Source organism: Sabethes cyaneus, chromosome 2 (genome assembly GCF_943734655.1).
Source record: "Sabethes cyaneus chromosome 2, idSabCyanKW18_F2, whole genome shotgun sequence".
NCBI lineage: Eukaryota > Metazoa > Arthropoda > Insecta > Diptera > Culicidae > Sabethes > Sabethes cyaneus.
The window spans coordinates 34909052-34929678 of record NC_071354.1 but is presented as its reverse complement, the minus strand read 5'-3'; the positions used below and the strand labels follow the sequence as shown (position 1 = coordinate 34929678).

The window sequence follows — 20627 nt, the reverse complement described above, 5'->3', positions numbered from 1 at the left end:
GACAGGAAAGGAGGGCTCTTTCGAGCTTCGTTGGCCCTCCGGCGAAACAGGGGGTTGGTGTAGCAGGCTTTGCAAGCCGTCACCACGAAAAACACTAAAGCATGGAACGAAGAACAAATATATTCTTACTGGAACAATCGGAATAGACCCACGCGACGAAAAAGGACTATGAATTGGAAACTCGGGACGTGGAACTGCCGATCTCTCAACTTCCAAGGGAGCACTCGAGTGCTCTCCGACGTATTGAAGAGCCGCAAGTTCGACGTCGTAGCGCTGCAGGAGGTGTGCTGGAAGAGCTCAACGGTACGTACGTTCAGAGATGGACATACCATCTACCAGAGCTGCGGCAACACACACGAGCTGGGTACAGCTTTCATAGTGATGGGCGAGATGCGGAAACGGGTGATTGGGTGGTGGCCAATCAATCCTCGAATGTGCAGGTTGAGAATCAAGGGCCGATTCTTCAACATAAGCATCATCAACGTGCACAGCCCTCACCTCAGAAGTACCGATGACGACAAGGATGAATTCTACGCGCAGTTGGAGAGTGAATACGATCGCTGCCCAAAACATGATATCAAGATCGTCATCGGGGATTTCAATGCTCAGGTCGGCCAGGAGGAGGAAGACAAACCGGTGATTGGAAGGTTCAGTGCACACCAGCGAACCAATGAAATGGGCCTAAGACTTATCGACTTTGCCGCCTCCAAGAATATGGCCGTACGTAGTACCTTTTTCCAGCACAGAATCCACCATAAGTACACCTGGAGGTCACCAAATCAGACAGAATCCCAGATCGACCACGTTTTGATCAACAGTCGACACATTATCGACACACTCAGACATTATCGACGTCAGATCCTATCGAAGCGCTAACGTTGACTCGGACCACTACCTAGTTATGGTTAAGATGCGCCCAAGACTCTCCGTTGTGAACAACATTCGGTACCGACGCCAGCCTCGGTTAGATCTCGCGCGGCTGAAGCAGCCAGACGTCGCCGCAAACTACGCGCATTCACTCGAAGCTGCACTGCCGGAAGAGGACGAGCTGGACGAAGCCCCTCTCGAGGACTGTAGAAACACTATCAAAACAGCCATCAGCAGTGTAGCGGAGAGCTTCATCGGGCATGTGGCCCGGAATCAGCGGAACGATTGGTTTGACGATGAATGTAGGAGGGTGATGGATGAGGAGAACGCTGCGCGGGCGGCCAAGATGCGCAGTGCCACACGTCAGAACGTGGAAAGACACAAACAGAAGAAGATGCAGCGAAACCAAATCTTTCGGGAGAAAAAGCGCAACCTGGAAGAGTAGGAATATGCAGAGTTGTAGCGGCTGCATCGTTCTCAGGAAACGCGGAAGTTCTACCAGAAACTGAACGGATCCCGCAAAGGCAAACACCTGAATGGCGCCCAGGCGGAAAGCCATGGCGGCGGGGAAAGCGATTTCGACGGTGCAGCAAACGGGGAAGAGATGCCAACCCCAACGATAGGCGAAGTTAAGGAGGCCATCATGCAGCTAAGGAACAACAAGTCAGCTGGAAAAGATGGCATCGGAGCGGAGCTTATTAAAATGGAACCAGAAAAGCTGGCCGTTTGTCTGCACCGACTAATTGTTAGAATTTGGGATACGGAACAGCTACCGGAGGAGTGGAAAGATGGGGTTATCTGCCCGATCTACAAAAAGGGCGACAAGTTGGACTATGAGAACTATCGAGCGATCACCGTTCTCAATGCCGCTTATAAAGTGCTGTCCCAAATCATTTTCCGCCGTCTATCACCAATTGCGAATAGATTTGTGGGAACTTATCAAGCCGGCTTCGTCGAAGTTCGGTCTACAACGGATCAAATATTTACACTGCGGCAAATCTTCCAAAAGGGCCGTGAACACAGAGTTCCCACGCATCATTTATTCGTTGACTTCAAAGCCGCATATGATACCATCGACCGGAAAGAGCTATGGAAAATCATGGACGAGAACAGCTTCCCCAGGAAGCTCATCAAACTGATTAAATCTACGATGGATGGTACGCAGTGCTGTGTTCGGATTTCGGGTGGATTGTCAAGTTCATTCGAATCACACAGAGGGCTTCGTCAAGGTGATGGTCTTTCATGCCTGCTGTTCAACATAGCGCTACAAGGTGTTATGAACCGAGCGGATATCAACACGCGGGGCACGATATTCAACAAATCTAGTCAATTCGTCTGCTTTGCCGATGACATGGATATTATCGGCAGAACATCTGTGGCGGTGGCTGAACAGTACACCAGACTAAAGCGCGAAGCAGAAAAGATTGGTTTAAAGGTAAATACGTCTAAAACAAAGTACATGCTGGCCAGCGGAACCGAGGCCGAACGACACCGCTTGGGCAGTAGTATATTGATCGACGGCGATGAGTTTGAGGTAGTCGATGAATTTGTCTACCTTGGCTCACTGGTAACGGCGGACAATGATACCAGCCGTGAGATTCGGAGGCGTATTGTCAGCGGAAGTCGCGCTTACTATGGGGTCCACAAGCAATTGCGGTTGAGCAGACAGTCCCCGTACAAAGTGCACCCTGTACAAGACGCTTATTAGACCGGTTGTTCTCTACGGGCATGAAACATGGACAATGCTCGAGGAGGACCTGCTAGTGCTCGGAGTTTTCGAACGACGAGTGCTAAGAACGATCTTCGGCGGCGTACAGGAGAACGGAGTATGGAGGCGGAGGATGAACCATGAACTCGCACAGCTCTATGGCGAACCCAGTATCCAGAAGGTGGCTAAAGCTGGACGGATGCGATGGGCAGGGCATGTTGCAAGAATGCCGGACAACTACCCTGCAAAGATGGTGTTCGCCTCAAATCCGGTAGGCACAAGACGACCAGGAGCGCAGCGAGCAAGATGGTTAGACCAGGTGGAGCGAGATCTGGTGGAGAGTACTCGGGGTCCGAGGAATTGGAGAGCGGTAGCCCTCAACCGAGTTACATGGAGAAATTTTGTTCAACAGGCTTTGTCTTAGGACGGCAAGCCACCTAAGTAAGTATTAACACTGCCAAAACGAGGTACCTGTTTGCTGGTAGGGAATGTGTGAGCCCAAGTGGTGTTGGTGCCGAGGTGCAGTTAGATGGGGACGACTGGAGTGTAAAAACTATCGAGGAATTACATTGCTCAATTCTGCCTACAAGGTGCTTTCCCGTATCCTGTTCTGCAGACTGACCGTTAGAGGAGTCCTTCGTCGGCCAGTACCAAGCTAGTTTTCGTGAGGGTCGCTCCACGACGGATCAGATGTTTACCCTGCGTCAGTTGCTAGATAAGTGCCGAGAGTACAACTTGCAGACACACCATCCGTTGGTGGACTTTAAAGCGGCGTATAATTCAGTTAAACGAAATGAGCTGTGGCAGATAATGCTAGAACATGGTTTTCCTACGAAACTAGTTACGCTGATACGTGCGAAGCTGGACGGATCCAAATCATGCGTTGAAATAGCGGGTGTGACCTCAGCTGCTTTCGTGACGTTGGATGGACTGGAGCAAGGGGATGCACTCTCTAACCTGCTATTCAACATTGCCTTGGAAGCATAGATGCCATTTTCATACACATAAATTTGGGACCCTAGCATTTCCTCCGCAATATTTAATTTTTACAGTATATTTTTTCTGAAATAAACATAGTTTATGAGGTACTTTAGTTATCAGACAAATTGGTAGAACCAGGACTCACTGGAACTGACGTAATTGGTAAGTCCCAAATTTATGCGTGTGAAAACATCAGTGAAAATGGCATCTATGCTTGGAAGGTGCATTACGAAGGGCAAACGTGGAAAGGAATGGAACTATCATCACGAAATCTCACATGCTTCTTGGTTTTGTGGATGACGTCGATATCATCGGAATCAACCGTAGAGCAGTGGAAGAGGCCTTCAGGCCTTTTAAAATGGAAGCGGCGGGATTGAGACTTGCCATTAAAATTGCCAAAACGAAGTACATACATGTTTGCTGGTAGGGAACGTGGGAGCCCAAGTGGTGTTGGTGCCGAGGTGCAGTTAGATGGGGAACGATATGAAGTTGTGGAAGAATTTATATGCCTTGGTACACCCGTGACATGTGACAACGATGTAAGCCGCGAAGTGAAACGACGAGTTGCAGCCGCGAATCGGGCTTTCAACGGATTACGTAGCCAGCTAAAGTCCCGTAGTTTGCAAATTCGTACAAAACTGGCGCTCTACAGAACACTAATCCTTCCGGTGGCCTTTACGGACATGAATCATGGACGCTAAAGGAAGCTGGTCGGCGAGTGCTTGGGGTTTTTGAGCGTAAAATTCCGCGATCTATACTTGGTGGCAAAATGGAAAATGGAGTGTGGCGCAGACGCATGAATCACGAGCTGTACCAAGTATACAAATATGCTGATATAGTGAAGGTAGTGCAATGTGGCTGGCTGCGGTGGGCTGCACACGTGGCCGGAATGCCCGATGAAAGAGTAGCAAAAACTATTTTCAGCAGAGAACCAGCAAGACGCCGTAAACTCCGAGGCAGACCCTGAACCCGGTGGGTGTGTGCTGTCGAAGACGATGCACGTTCAGCTGGTGTTCGTGGGGATTGGAGAACGGCAACCCAGGATCGACGGTACTGGAGGACCATAATACGTTCGGCGCAGGATCGGTACTACTAATGTAAAGTAAGTAATCTTTTACAAACTTGCTTCTCCGGTGGTTGTTTAACGAATCATCCAAATTTTTACATTTTTACATATAGGCTAAACACAAGTTCTACATAACAATTGGATAATTTGTTTCTTCGATGCCTATAATACATATTACTTGAAGAGCACCATTTAATTACCTTTTACAAACTTTATTCGACTGGTAAATGGACGAGAAAAAACTTGACATCTATATGTGGCAGCCTACCTCGATCCAAACTCAGCATTTGCTAAACTTTTCAATAAACCGATCATTCCTCATCTAGAGAAGATACCTTATTCAGAATACGTTTGTAATTATCGGCCGGACTGCCGGGTGTAACTGTATTTGGCACTGATATATTTTCTTGCAGCAATGTTGCTTTCTAATAACGTGCTTGATGGGCTTTCTTTAGGTCCTAAATATCCCGCTCTCAAATTAGTAGCAATACTTCTACATGGGTTTTCACTTTATTTTTCTCTGTATGTACACACACATCTAAATTTAGATATTGTTTAGCTCTCGAAAACGATTTTACCACTTGGTGTAAGTTTTAATGTTTTTGTGTCGAATGCTGCGTGGTTTCGCCCAACCGCCCGTCCGCCGCTTGCGCGAAGTTTCTTTCTGTTGAAGAAACACCATTCGTGTAACCCGCGGCGCGAAGGTCTGTCGCAGCGGTGAAAAGTACTGCGCTATCATGGTAGAATTATATTTTTGAATAGTTTAAGTTATATCCATATCGTTTTACAGCAAATTGATCATAATTTACGAACTATTTTAATTAAAATGTGAGATGCACACAGCTCTACCTATTATACACATGTGCGAGCGTTTCTCTTCTTAATGGATAATATATGGTTCTCTTTGATAAAGCCAGATATTCAAACTTGGTACAACTTAGAAAACTTTGTGTGAGAGTGATACACTTTTTTGCTTACCATGGGAAAACGACTGCTTAGAATGGGGGGAGGGGGGGGGGGGGTGTTGAATAAGTTAACCTGATATTGATCGTTTAGCAATTGTCCAGTGGGAAGCGTCGTACGATGTCGTCGGATATGGGAAACAATACAATTGGTAGTAGAGTAGTAGTAAAGCGGGTTAATGTGTTTGCTGAATCTGTTTTTCGGATGATCTCGTCGTAAATGCACACACCATTTTGCTGTGTCGAGAACTAAGAAAAGTACTAATTACTACGTTACACACACGTTAACATGTTACAGTTAGTTATAAAGTTGATTGGTTTGAATACACAACTACGACACTTTTGTTTGTTTGTTTTTTTTGCTTTACTATTTTGTTTTGCGTCTCTCTCTCCACGACAGGTAGCTCAAATGTACGAAAAATGTTTTCTTCCTTTCAATTATGACGATCTGTATATGGGCTTAGTTGTACTTTTGTTCAAATTTCGGTTCCGAAACGGTTTCTTTTTGTTGTCATTTTTTCCACTCGCGGATTACTAACTGTTTTCGCTTAAAATTAATTATTACACGTTCATGTTTTTTTTTCTTGTTTGCTGCAGCGAACAATTCCCATTGCGCGCGCTCTTCGTAAAAAGTAGAGCTATTATACGGTATTCTCTTTCTTATTTATGCCTGTTTTTTTTTTTATTTTAGTGGGAGGAATAAATCTGCTTGGGTCACTTATTACACTAGGGTGAGTTTGTTAAAAAAAAAAGAAAAAATCTAACAGCTAGATATTTCTATTTTATGGGTTAAAATTGTATAGTTACGGTCATTTTCAGTTTTATTTTCCATTGGTTTCACTTACAAACTATTAAGACGCAATCACAACACACACGCTTTTTCTAATATATTATGAAACTGATTTTTTGAAATAGTTTATGTATTTCGTATTTTCAAAAACGGGATCAGTTAACAACATCCTTAAGTTCTAGATCCAAGCCAGGGGGCAGATAAATGCCAGAATAAAAACAATGTTTAGCATAAAGTTTGTGAAAGGTGAGTAGGCATTGTACTATAAAAATAATATGACCCATCGAAAGTTGGAGAATTTGTTGCATAAATCACGTCTGGCAATCTGAAGGTGGGAAAGAATTTACCAAAAAGAGTGGCTGTTGCCACCTCTTCAGCATATATAAGTTTGGAAATTGCACTTGATAGAAAAAGGACAGTAACCACCTTTCAAATCTGTGTTGACTCTAAACCGTCCACATACTACTGCTATTGCAATTATTGCCGTCTTGTAATGTTTTTTAATTCGTATGAAAGTTTCGGGTCATTCCATCTAGAGTTTGTTTTATCTAATCAAAAAACACACAACTAAATCGACGAGAAAGTGATAGGTAGGAAGTACCAAAACGAATTTTTGATTTGCAAATGTGGTTTGGACTTAAAAATGAGTTAAGTTCTTCAAATACATTACATATTACAAGTTGGTCGGAAGCATTGAGCGAGAAAAACAGGATTGAGGATAAAGTAAAAATGGCTACGTGCCCTACGATTGTGTGCCAAATGTTAAAATCTCAAATATTCTAGCATATTTGCTAGGAGCTTACGTTGTTGAGAATTAATCATTCATCTTTACAGAACTGCTAGCAGTAAGATTTTCAGAATCTCACTAACACACCTTCGTTCTTGATGCTTCATTTTGATTCATATGTGTGTAAGAGTTGCTCAGTGTTTGAATTTAATTTGTTTTTTTTTCTTAATCGTTAGGTATCATCAATACAATTGTTTTATTCGTTACTTTTTGTCCAATAATTAGCTGCTATGTACAAAGCGATAAAATATAAATGTACGAAATATGAATGATCCTAATTATGTCTCTCATCTTTAAATAATCATAATAGTGCAAAACCTAACTTTTAGTTGTGGTGAAATTGAACAACTTGAATCCTCTGGCGATTAGCTAAAATTTTACTAAAAAACATGATCCACTCATTCTCAACAATCAATTCGTTTTCGCTTGATGTGTTGCTCTGTGACTGAACGATATAGCGTTTGTTCGGGAACAAACCATTCTCTGCACAGAACTAAACCGATATAAATAATTCATAAATCTTTCGTTTACTATTTCACAATTCAACGAAAAAAAATTTTCACTTTCGTAAAAAAAAATTAATAATAAAACACAGCTTCTTTCTAACGCACATTTTAAGAGCCGTTGTCTCTCTCGACGGTTTGTTTTTTCTTGCTGAACTTATCAAATTAGAGAATAAAAAAGTGCTTGTAGGACGACGCCAGATCACCGTCGGCGGGGTTGCTGCTGCTGCCAGCTCTAGTATTAGTGCTGTTTCGGTTTATCGTATTACGATTATTGTTGCCGGTCACGCTACCGCCCCCGGATGCCCCAGCCGTAGTGACGGTAACAATGGTGGTTTCTCCTGTTTGCGTTCCGACTTGATGACGCTGCTGCTGGTGCTGTCCGTCAACTCTGTTCTCATCATTCTCATCATCGTTAGTGGTATCGATAATCACCCCACCGGTGGAATCGACGATTCCACCCGCGCCCGCTCCGCCCGGTTCCATTACCACCTCCTCCTCGTCTTCTACCACGATACCCTCCCCGGTTTCCTCCTCGATTTCCACGTCCACGCCACTATCGATGATGCAATCGTAATCGACTCCCTCAACTATTTCGTACACGTCGCCCCCGTTGTCGACGTCATCGTCATCGTTCTAAGTCAAACGGTTCGGCTGATCCGGTCGACGTTCCTCTATCGTGTAGACGGTGTTGCCAACGCGGAACAGCTCGGTATGCGGGCGCAGTGTTGGCTCGTGCGTTGCGATGATTCCTGCCTCGATCGATTCACCGGTGCGAATAAGTGTGGCCTGTGAAGGGAAAATAATAAATTTTTAGCAATCCAGGAAGTCAGAATTATGTTAATATTAACATTTTTATTTACTTTACAGGTTTTGTAGGCTACAAGAATTAGGTAAAATGGCCGTGGGAAATTCCGCCAAAAATATACACTGAATAGCATACCCGGACGGGAATCTACGATCAGAATTCTTCCGTTGACGTCCCGATCTTTACATCCTTATCCCCAGTTAATCACATAGCTCTAGCAACTTTTGTTATATTACCAGGACGTACGTGGGCTTCAGACTTATCTGTTTGTGGACTTTAAGGCGACGTACGATTCAGTCACACTCTTACGTCAAGATACGCGATCGCAGAACCGCCGAAAAAACGACGCCGCGAATAGCGTGCAGTGGTCAGCAAACCGCTTCTTGTTGGTACAAAATCGTCCACATCGCAAACCGTGTTGACCGTTTCCCCCCAAAAAAATTGTTCTGACTTTACCTCTCTCGGATACGCCCCAGTGTGAAGCCCGAAGCCGTCGTCGAGCTGGTTAACGATTGTTTGCACTGTAATGATCCTCTGATAAAAAAAGATGCTGACCTAACCGCCATGAATTATATTTCGTTCAAAGTCGGTATGGACGAAAAGTATCGAGACATTCCTCTCGATACGGGTACATGACTCTATGGTCTGCTTTTCAGGGAATTCGAAGGCACTAGCGTAAAAAACTACTTGGCACCATCTGTACCTCGAGCAACTCCGATAACTCCATGTATAGAGGTAACCCCAGCGAACAATCCTTCGTCCTCCAACATAGATCTGAGATCGTTGCCAACAGGGTCTTAGAGTCCAAATGCAGGACAAATTGGATGCTGGGACGCAACGACTTTAGTACTTCGGAAGCCCTGAACTCCCCCGCCGCAGTCTGCCTGAGCTACTGCCGCCAGCGTACAATAGTCGTCCCGGCCCTGCGTGTGGGTTTGGGCAACAGAGCTTCCAGAACCAGACTCATGGCAAGTATCATTCTTGTCTACGTTTATACCCTGCTGACGCGTACCGCGCTTTCACACTCACGTCCACTGGACCATTGAAAGATGATTCGCTCCTCGCTTCTATTTCTGCATCGACGGAACGCACGCCTAAAAGTATGATGGAAACCCTCATCCCATCCGTCACAGCCGAGTATCGCTGTCCCGTCGACTATGTCATCAGTCGCTGCAATCAGAGCCGTTTCGTTCCTGTGATCGGTACCGGTGATGTGGGTTTCCAACTTGCTTTCCCAGGCAAGTACCGACTTTATAGTCCATCCTCGCTTCCTGATGTTCTCTCCATCCGTAGCAATGGATCCTGCAGCGACATTCCTTGTCATCGAGTATCCGTTCCCAACGCTCACCTAAACTGCCATCCGCCGTGTACTCCATCCTCCGAGCCAAACTGCGGAATTGTCACAGCTAGCAACGTGGAAAATAACTATCCGAACGATGCATTGCCGATACTTGAAGTCGATAAGACACCGGGATGCACCGACAGGAGCACCATGGAAGTCCCTATCCTCCCCGCCGCAGTCGCGCCTTTCCTGCCAGCGCTCATCAGTCGTCCCGGCCCTGCGTGTGGGTGTAGCGAAAGGGGTTTCCAAAATTCCCTTCCAGGCAAGCGCACTACCGCCAATTTATATCCTCCCGTTTCTAGCACATCATCCAACCGGTTACCGAACAGTACTCGCGACGTCCAGCAAAACATCCACGTGTACTACCAGAATGTAGGCGGAATGAATGCAAGCGTTCACAACTATCTGCTAGCGTGTGTCGATAGTCCATACAATATAATCGTTTTAACCGAAACCTGGCTTGACGAACGAACCTCCTCCACACAAATCTTCGGACCGAACTACGAAGTCTTCCGTTGTGGCCGAAGTGCGCACAACAGCCGAAAATCAACGGGCAGCGGCGTTTTAGTAGCGCCAACTCAAGGCCTCTGTCTTAGAACACAATGACTGGTTACCTGTTGAGCAAGTTTGGGTGTCTATAAATTTATCCGATCGCTCTCTATACCTGTGCGCTGTCTATTTCCCACCGGATCGAGTAAGGGACGCCGTACTCCTCAAGGCTCATATGGCATCGGTCTACACAATTTCTTCGGCAGCCTCCGCCTCTGATGATTTGCTAATTCTGGGAGATTTTAATTTGCTGTGCAGCAAATTAACATCACCAAAGAAAACGGACGCTGCTTGGATCTCTGCTTCGCTTGTGTTTGCAGTACACCCTGCAACATACACCATACAAAACGACCGACTCACCGTTGTCTGTCTATTACGATTTCAACTGTGCCGATTTTAATGCGATCCAAGGTATACTAAACAGTATCGACTGGAACGCAGCCTTGGAAGAGAACAACGTAAATGCTGCCGCCTTGACCTTCTCGCATATTTTAAATTATATCATCGACCGCCACGTGCCGAAAAAGACGGTACGAAAAGGGGCCGCACCAGCCTTGGGTAAACGCCGCGCTACGTCGCCTTAAATCTGAAAGAAAGGCTGCCTTGAGGAGGTTTTCAAGGTATAAAACCCAATCTCTGCGAAACCACTATCAGGCTCTCAACAAGCGCTACAAAAAGTTAAGCCGACACTACTTCCGCAAATACTTAAACAACGTTGAGCGAAGACTGAAGCGTAACCCCAAGTCTTTCTGGAAATATGTTAGTGCACAACGGAAAGACGACGGTCTTCCATCAGCCATGTTCCTTGGAAGCAACACTGCGACTAAATTGGATATGGTTTGTCAACTGTTCTCGCGGAAATTCTCCAGCGTCTTTGTCGATGAAAAGCTGTCCGAAACAGAAGTATCGACTGCTTTTAGTCAGCGTTCCAAATCTCAGCGATTCTCTCACTAATTGATCTATTGATGATTCTATGATCAAGCAGGCCGCTTTGAAGTTGAAAAGCTCAACTTCCAGTGGACCCGATGGCGTACCTTCAATATTTTTAAAGAACTGCATTGATGCCTTGGCTGCTCCAATCCGACGTCTATTTAACTCCTCGATTAGCTCAGGCATATTTCCTTCTGCTTGGAAATCCGCTTACATGTTTCCAGTTCATAAGAAGGGGAACAAAAGAAACATAGACAACTACAGAGGTATCTCTGCCTTATGTGCATTATCGAAACACTTCGAGCTCGTTGTGATCGTGCCAATTTCCTCGTTCGTTCAGCAATACATCGCTGATGAGCAACACGGATTCATGCCGAAGCGCTCAACGTCTACCAATCTACTAACGCTCACTACGTACGTACGACTGCCTTGACGACCGATCCCAAACAGACGTTATCTACACTGACCTCTCCGCTGCCTTCGACAAGCTAAATCATCAAATCGCCGTTGCAAAACTGGACAAACTGGGCATTGGAGAGCCGCTGCTTCAGTGGTTTAAATCGTATCTGACGAACCGTCCTACCAACGTGTCTATCAATGGTTTCACCTCACCAGCTTTCACCGCTTTTTCTGGAGTCCCACAAGGTAGCCACCTCGGACCGTTGGTCTTTCTTATTTATTACAACGACGTCAACTTAATGCTCAAAGGTCCTCGGCTTGTGTTCACCGACGACCTGAAACTGTTTTCGAAAGTTAACGATTCATCGGACACTCTCGCACTCCAGGAGCAACTGTTGATATTCGCTGGATGATGCAAACATAATCGCTTGATACTAAACCCCGACAAATGTGAAGTGATAACGTTCTCGAGAAAGGTGAACCCTATAATAATCGATTACCGATTATCAAGCGTACCCTTACGCCGTATAGATTGCGTCAATGATCTTGGGGTACTGCTGGACTCTAAATTGACTTTCAAACAGCATGTTTCATTCGTTGTCAACAAGGCCTGCAGAAACCTGGGATTCATCATGCGTATCGCCAAAAACTTCAACGATATTTATTGTTTGAAATCACTCTTCTGTGCGTTGGTTCGCTCCAACCTCGAGTGTTGCGCACCCGTATGGAGCCCGTATTACCAAAACGGCGTCAGTCGAATAGAGTCGGTGCAACGGAGGTTCATCCGCTTTGCCCTCCGTAGGTTACCATGGAATGATCCGTTCCGGCTCCCAAGCTACGAACAGCGCTGCAGATTAATCAACTTGGACACCCTGCAAACACGTCGGGACGTAACTAGAGCCGTCTTCGTATCAGATGTTCTGACATCCCGGATTGACTGTCCTTGGATTCTAGGAAGACTAGACATCTTAACTCGGTCTCGTTTAACGCGAAACAATTCCTTCTTGCATATATCGCATCGGAAAACTAACTACAGTACTTTCGGTACTATAACCGGCTTAGAACGGAACTTCAACCGTTTTGTGTCCTACTTCGAATTTGACGTCAGCCGCAACGTGCTGAAAACCCGATTTAGAGTTCTTGCTATTAGTTTTTAACTTTTAATTGTTGACTTTTTATTATTAAACAATAAACACAAAGAGCAAATGGGAGCTGTATATAAACTACTGCTTTCAACATATTTTAGGAGTGACACAATTAAATGTGTTGACAACCGCCGATCGTGCATCTTAAAACAAAAGCATTGCTCCGTCTTTTTGTATGATTTCAAGGTAGGGAAGCAGTGTGACAAATCGAATCGCAATATTTTTAGAAAGTCATCAAAGAATGATAGTAATTGTTTTGGTCGAAACCTCGAACTTTCTCTGCACAAATCTTCGGATCGAACTACGAAGTCTTTCGCTGCTATCGGAGTCGTAAATCAACGGCATCAAAGCACCATTATTAATTTCGATTCATCAACCTACACCATCCAGGATGACTAATGTGCCACTGTCCGTGTACTATGATTCTAATCGTTCCAACTTTATCGAAAGGATTCCAAAGTATCGACTGAGATGCTGTTGCTTTGACTTTTTCGCATATTTCGAATTACATTATAGACCGTCACGTGCCAAAAAAACGATATGCACAGAACCGTATTTCCCTTAGTTAAACGCTATGCTACGTCGCTTTAAGTCCGAAAAAAGGAGGAGGTACTCAATGTATAATACTCAACCACTGTGAAACCACTATCAGGCGCGCAACAAACGTTACAAAAAGTTAAACAACATTCAGCGTATATTGAAACGTAATCCCAAGTCATTCTGGAAATATGTCAGTGCTCAACGGTCAGCGATGTTCCTTGGAAACGACACTGCTACTAATATGGTGGATATGGTTTGTCAACTGTTCTCGCGGAAATTCCCTAGTGTTTTTGATGACGAAAAGCTGTCTGACTCAGAAGTATCGACTGCACTAGACAGTGTTCATAATCTCGATGACGATAGCTCTACCTCTGAAGGACCGGACGGCATAACTTCAATCTTTTTTAAGAACTATATTAATGTCTTGGTAGCTCCAATCCAGGATATATTTGGCTCATGAATTAGCTCAAGTGTATTTCCTTCAGCCTGGAAATCCGGTTATATGTTTCGCGTTCATAAGGAGAGTAATAAAAGAAACGTAGACAATTACTCAGGGATCTCCGCCTTATGTACATTATCAACTCCTCGAACTCTTTCTGTGAACGTGCCAATCTGCTCATTTGTCCAGCAGGACATGGTCGATGAGCAACACGGATTCATGTCAAAGCGATCAACGTCTACCAATCTACTAAACAATTACTTCCTAACCTAATGGACTGATACGATTACCGTTCTCAGAAAGACGTCATCTACACGCGACCTCTCGCTAAACTGAACAAACTCGGCATTGAACGGCCGCCGCTCCAGTAGTTTAAATCGTATCTGTCGAATCGCTTTGTTAATGTATGTATCGACAGGTCCCTGTTGGCGATATCTTCATATCTATTTTAACGATGATGTCAGTCGTAAAGTCAAACGATGATTTCCTTTTCCTCATGCAGTTTAGAGTCCGAATTTCAGTCTGAATATATCAAGAATTTCTCTCCATTCCACTCGATCGTGGGCCTCTTGGTACTCGCAAGTCATCTTCAACTTGATCGGCTTCTACCACAGCTCTGCAGTCATTTCCAATGGTATAAATGTTATCCGCAAAACCGCAATACTCAACCCATTCAACCTCGTGAAATGTACTGGCGTAAGACCTGACCTCTATTCTGATGGTTGATTTACATCCATCCGGCGTCGTTTAAGCCAACTGTATCGTTTGCCAAAAATCGCGATTCGCCTTAGATTCTACAGATTGACTCCTTGAACTTATCTAAAATTTGTCGTAGGGTAAACATTTGATCCATTATGGAGCGACTTTATCAATGACCAGCCCGATATTGGCCAGTGAAAAACTACGTTAACACCACTCAAAAGAACAGAATGCAAGAGTGCACTTTATATGCAATAGTTATTGGTAGGCCATAAAACGAGTAAAGTTCATCCGCTCAGATCCGCCGTACGGCACTCTACTTCAAAAATTTTTAAAAATTGCGCACGCAATCCCTTCCATCTGTGTTTGGTTCTTAGCACTCTAATACTATAAAATCTTCAGTGTTCTACGGGGAAGCAACCTAGAACCACGACTTTTTTCACTCGAATTTCTAATCGTCGCCAATTTCCGGGCGTTTCTATGCACGTATATTCACTCCAGTCTAGTCCAGTAACGTAACGTCACCCGCAGGCATTTCTATTTTTGGTGCTGATGCGGTCATGGAAGAGAATATATATTTCATCGCACTGTTGTTTGAAATTTTCATGACGTGCCCGACTTGCCGCAGCCGCGATGGCTCCAGCTACAAGCAGATAAATGCAGAGCCAAGCTTAAAAATGGCTCGAAGGCAAAGAACTTGGATTCCCTATGATCCGAAGTCAAGGAACGTTGGACATCGTATTTTTGTGATGGCTGATGTAAAATGGATTGATTACAGCAAGCCAAAGAAAAGATAGTCACGGAAATTGACTGGGCATGTTTCTAACTCGTCATCTTGGCCACTGCGTAGGTCATGCTGTGTATTTAGTTGCAACAGGACGACGTCAATTATTGAAAACGGTTCAAACCGGACGAAACCATCACTGCAATCGAACTGAACGCTGTGCGAAAGGTGGCCACAATGGAAAAAGGGGAACGAAAACGATTCTACAACATGACATCACTCGGTTGCATGTTGCCAAACCCGTTAACTTCCAAATGGGAAGTTCTACTCCACCTGCCATATTACCCAGATATTACGCCATCCGATTATTACCCGCACCGCCCCGTCGAGATTTGAACATACGACCGGCGACTGGCTTGTTAGGCCAGCATCGTACCCCGGAGCTAACTGGGTGGTCACCACTTCTTCTAGGCACTGTCGGGCAACACCAATGTCAAGAAGCTTAGTAAAATCAAGTAGTATCACTTGAATCACGGAAATCAAAAGGAGGGTGATTTATCTATTTTGGACAAGCGTTACGCCCAATTTATTTCGGACATTTGATTTTGCTGTAAAAGTCCAGAATAGAGTACGCGTAACGCCTGTCTCAAATATATAAATCACCCTATGTCTTTCGCGTCGCAATTTTCCTAGCGACTTAAAACGGTTTTGCGCATTAGTGCATGAGTCGCATTATCTATTGTAACGATGCAATCATCTAGCCAACTCAATAACAAAGGACGTCCAATTTTCAGAATCAAGGGTAATTACTCACAAATTGAAAAAGCACTAACCTGATTCAAATTTCCAATCGCCAGCTGATGTCCATCCAGCGTCTGTACCTGGGCAATTGAGAGCGATGTTGTTCCGTCGGCGTTTTCATGTTGCGTGACCACGTGCTGCTGACCGTTTGCCGCGGCCTGTTCGAGCTGTTGTGCCTGTGCCTGGGAAACCGTAACCGATATCGTTCCTGCTGTTTCGATGGCCGTCTGCTGTTGAGCTTGCTGCTGGGCGTGTGCTTGTTGCTGCTGCTCGACCGAGCTGTTTCCTGCTCCGGTACCGTTTGCGCCGCTCGTGTTTGCCTGTCCGTTTGCATTGCCTGAAAAAGTTTACATTTTAGGCATGAGATATCGCTCGGCGATCTAATTTGATAGCTAAACACCTTTGTTCTTCTTGACGCGTTCCTTCTTTACGCCTGGTTTCTTGAAATGCCTCAACTCCAAGTGACGACGCAGGTTACGAGATTGACGAATTACGGCCTGACAGATGGGACAAGTGGCTGGCTGTTCCGATTGTGATTTGTTCTTAATTTCTGCAAGAAAGAGATAAATGAAAAACTCCATCCCGGCAGCGTGGTCTCGGAAATGCAGAACTCACTGATGATTCCGTCCTTTGATTCCATAACCGAGGCGCCGTCAGCAGTAGCTTCCTTCTTGATGTCCTTTACAACGTTGGCCGCTTCTTCCGCGCTGTTGACGATGATAGTTTGGATGGTTCCTTCCTCATCAGCCTTCAAGACCTTAGCAGCGTTAGTTCCTCCAGCCGTGACGGTAGCCGTTGCCTGTATTCCGGTAGCATTCTGTCCACCCGACTGGGACGGTTTCTTCGTGCGTTGCTTGCGCTTGCGGGTGGGCAAAAACTGGCTAATGACATCCTTGGTAACCTCATCGCTCATCTGATCCGGGGTGATTGTTTCGATAACCTGGGCCTGAACTGTCTGGGTGGGGGTCAGCGTTGTGATGAGATCTTCCGTCTGTAGGGGTAAAAATAGTTCGGTAAAATACAAAACGGTTGCGATGTTTTTTATAGAGACTATTCCTAATCTAACATTCGCCGCTGTGGCTGCCGAAGATTAGAAATATAACTTTAGAACATTTCAACATGCAATACGTGAAAATTGTATCATTCTTCTTGTTTTAGATAGTCAATTACAATATGATCAGAAAAGTCTTGATTTATTTATCTAGGTAGGGCACGGGAGAGTATTTTTAGCCCATTAAGCGATTGCATCTATTTTTTCGGCATATGGCCTAGTTCTCGTAGAAGAACAGGTGGTTTTGACGTTCTTTGAATAAAAAATAGGGGTTCTAAGTTCACAGGTTCAATTAATTCGGGACAGTTAGTCATCCTGAACAAGTCAGTCCAATCTGGGACTGTCTTCCAAATCTAGAACATCTGGTCAGTTTAATGTAAATAGAACAGACCATTTCCATTGAGGAAAGCAGTCTAAAGAATTTTTCTTATTAATTGAATATTTTCACCTTAGCGCCATACTTGTCTTCGTCGATAAAAAATTTATAGCTGAAGTAATATTTTTCGTGAATCAAAGAATTGCAGTTACATTTTTAATACACGTGCAGATGCAGGAAATCACCGCAGATTAAATAAAGAACATCAATTGTTTACGACTTACTTCGGAGATGAAGTGTTGCTAAGGTTGCTAGATAAACTTGCTTGAATGCTTCAATGACTTTCGTAATGACGAATCAATCCTCTGGAATCATAATGAGCTTATTATTTTCGTCCTGCGATTGCTAATGAACACTGGATGATTCATTAGTTGTTCAAGTATAGAAATAACAAGATTGCACTTAATTTCGCAAATTGCTGTGAAGTAGGAAATTGGCCTCGTTCGAGCAACTTTCGAAGGACTGCTGTATATATTAGGCCGTATGAATAAAACAATTTGCTTTGCTTTTCCCATATAAATCATAAGGGAGAATTTGCTCTAACTCTTTAATTCATACGGCCAATTGTACAACATACGCCCTGTCTTCAAAAAATTAAACTCACTATTATTATCTGTCATAGTAATCCTATATCGATTTGGGATGAGTTTTTTAATTGCCCTAGCTTTGTGACAGTTGACGATAACATACTATGCTGAAATAAATAACATTATGCTTCTTAAGCTGAGAGTTTAATACGGTTTCGATCATCTAAAGTAGATTGTTGGTAGAATTTCAATGTTATTTGTTGGAATAATTTTGTATGTGTGTGAGGAGAAGCATCACGATTGTTAATAGTGAAAATTACGGAAAAAATCTAATTAATTGGCAATTGAGCTCGCAATGACGAGTTCACTCTAGGACAAAAATACCTGGTTTGCCGTAGCGATACACGAATTCGTGGTCCTTCGTCTTCATACACCGTGTTCCTGCACATAACCAAAGATTGTTCTTAGCATTCGTCATTTGAAAACTCCGAGTGTTCGCAGGTCCTTTTCGCGTAACGGGTACGTTTCGAGCTCATAGAGAGTTTTCGACCGTACCGAATACTCCACCGTAAGTACTTGTGGGTTCCTCATGGTATGGTCATGGTCCTCACCGAGTATCTCAAAATCATCTTCTCCGATTATCACAGGCGCTCGTTCCTGCCTACCAGCATATACTTGTTTCATTTTTGACGTTCTTATCTTCAATTCAATCCTCTCTGCCTCCCGTAGTCTAGCGATTGATCTTTAACCGCCTCAAATGTTTGTCGACAGGTTTCAAATTATGGACAAAAAAAGAGAAATTGATAGGATTTATTGTATGTTGTTGACGACTGACTTATAACACCTCCTAGCGCAATGTTGAAATGCAGGCAGCAGAGACATTTACTTTGTTAAAGTCTTCTGCGTGATTCGAATGATTCCGACTTACTTTTAACTACTTATGGGTACATGTTCGCCCGCCGGTCCAACAGAACAAAGGGATAAAATCAGAGATCGTCTCGCGTTCGTTGTCGTCTACAGCACGGACGTCATTAAGCCTCTTCTACGCTGTCCTTGCGGATTCCAGTCGAGTGTTTCTCTGCAGATCTCTCTCGTTCGCTCCTTTCCTCAAGATGTGTCCGATCCACTTCCATCTACATTCACGAATTTCTGTAGTTGCTAGTGGCCGTTGGTTGATTATATCGACGATGGAGTTTCGGATTGGATATCCAGTTGTCAGGCTCAGGCCACCAGGCAGGAACCGATTAATAAATACCTGCAGTTTTTGCGTTGTCTCCGCTAAGTCGCACCACGTTTTGTTGGCATACAGCAGTACGAATTTAACGTTTAAGTTGAAAGTTCGGGTTTTCGTGTGATAGTGATCTAGTTTAAGCGCCAAATGTTTTGCAGACCTGCAAAGGCACCCCTGGCCTTCCTGTTCCGTGTGGCTATATCAGTCTTGGTACCATCACCGGATTGCCAGTGTTCACTACCATAGACTTAGTTTTTGCTACATTAACTGTGAGCCCTGCTGTCTGGGAGCTCTCGGAGAGGTCATCTAACTTGCTCTGCATATCGTTTGGGTGTTGTGTGAACAAGAAAATGTCGGCTAAGTCGAGGTCATTTAGCTGCTCCATCGTTAGAGGATTCCAAGGCAATCCACGATTTGATCTACTGTCAATTGTTCCAACTAATATCTCATCCATAAAGACCCTTTACACCTCAGGATTCTCCAATCGACAGACGTCCTAACGGCTCCATACTTTTTCGTCCCACCGTTGGACACCTGCGACTCGCAAACGTATCTCAGCGACTATGTTGTTATTACCACATACTCGTTATGGAGGAAATCGTGACTCCCAATAATGCTGTGATTTCGCTTGAATCCAACTCATTGTAGTGTGGTCGATTCCCTTTTGAGTTGACAGGGAGCCGTATTAGTTGATGCGAAGAACGTGCTATCGAAAGCGCTTTCAATATCAAGAAAAGTGCCATCTCTTGATATTTGAGCGATTTCTCAATGAATGTCACTAAGCAGTGCAGTGCTGTTTCCGTAAATTTACCGCGTTGATTTCCATGTGACGGAGTTTTTTTTAAAAACTCATTACGGTATATTTAGTATTTAGTATTTATTTATTACCCAGTAGCGTAAAGGTAAGCCTTTTTCAAATTTGCTACCTGCGGATGTCTTAGTATTCATCAAAATCTTAACTCTAACAAAAAACTTAACTGCTACCATTAATTGCGATTCCAATATTCGAGGCAGCCCCTCTTAAAAACTGTTTCAGAAGTTGATCGTTTAACAATCGGGGGTATCGCGTTATAATTTATCACACCTCTAACGAACAGTGAGCTTGAGTAGCTAGTCGAGTTGTTGAGAGGAACTATCAGGTTCTGTAGCCGACGCCCTTGGGATGGCAACAATTTCTCAAAGAGTACTGGCGGAGATTGCGTTCTGATCAGCTTGCGTAGGAACACACATGAGCGGTGCGCGTAGAAATTCTCAAGTGGGCATCCGATCAGGTTTTCCTGCAGTTGAGTTACATGCGCGAAGCGGTTCAACCCGTAAACAAAACGTACACATGAGTTCAGCGCGACTTTTAGCCTGTCTATGGAGCCCGCACTTGGTTTAACGTGAAGTAGTTCGCCAAATG

General features: G+C 44.3%; 1 protein-coding gene across 3 annotated transcripts in view; it reads right to left on the bottom strand.

Annotated features, from left to right (window-relative positions):
* Positions 1-5125: 5125 nt before the first annotated feature.
* Positions 5126-20627, bottom strand: part of LOC128734748 (transcription factor GAGA) — a 28959-nt gene continuing 13457 nt past the window's right edge. For all 3 annotated transcript variants that reach the window (XM_053829083.1, XM_053829084.1, XM_053829085.1), the window contains exons 4-7: positions 16656-17031; positions 16441-16590; positions 16073-16377; positions 5126-8453 (exon numbers count right to left, since the gene is read on the bottom strand). In XM_053829083.1, coding sequence (XP_053685058.1) covers positions 8301-8453; positions 16073-16377; positions 16441-16590; positions 16656-17031 — 984 coding nt within the window. In that variant the 3' untranslated portion in view covers positions 5126-8300. The remainder of the gene's footprint in view (positions 8454-16072; positions 16378-16440; positions 16591-16655; positions 17032-20627) is intronic.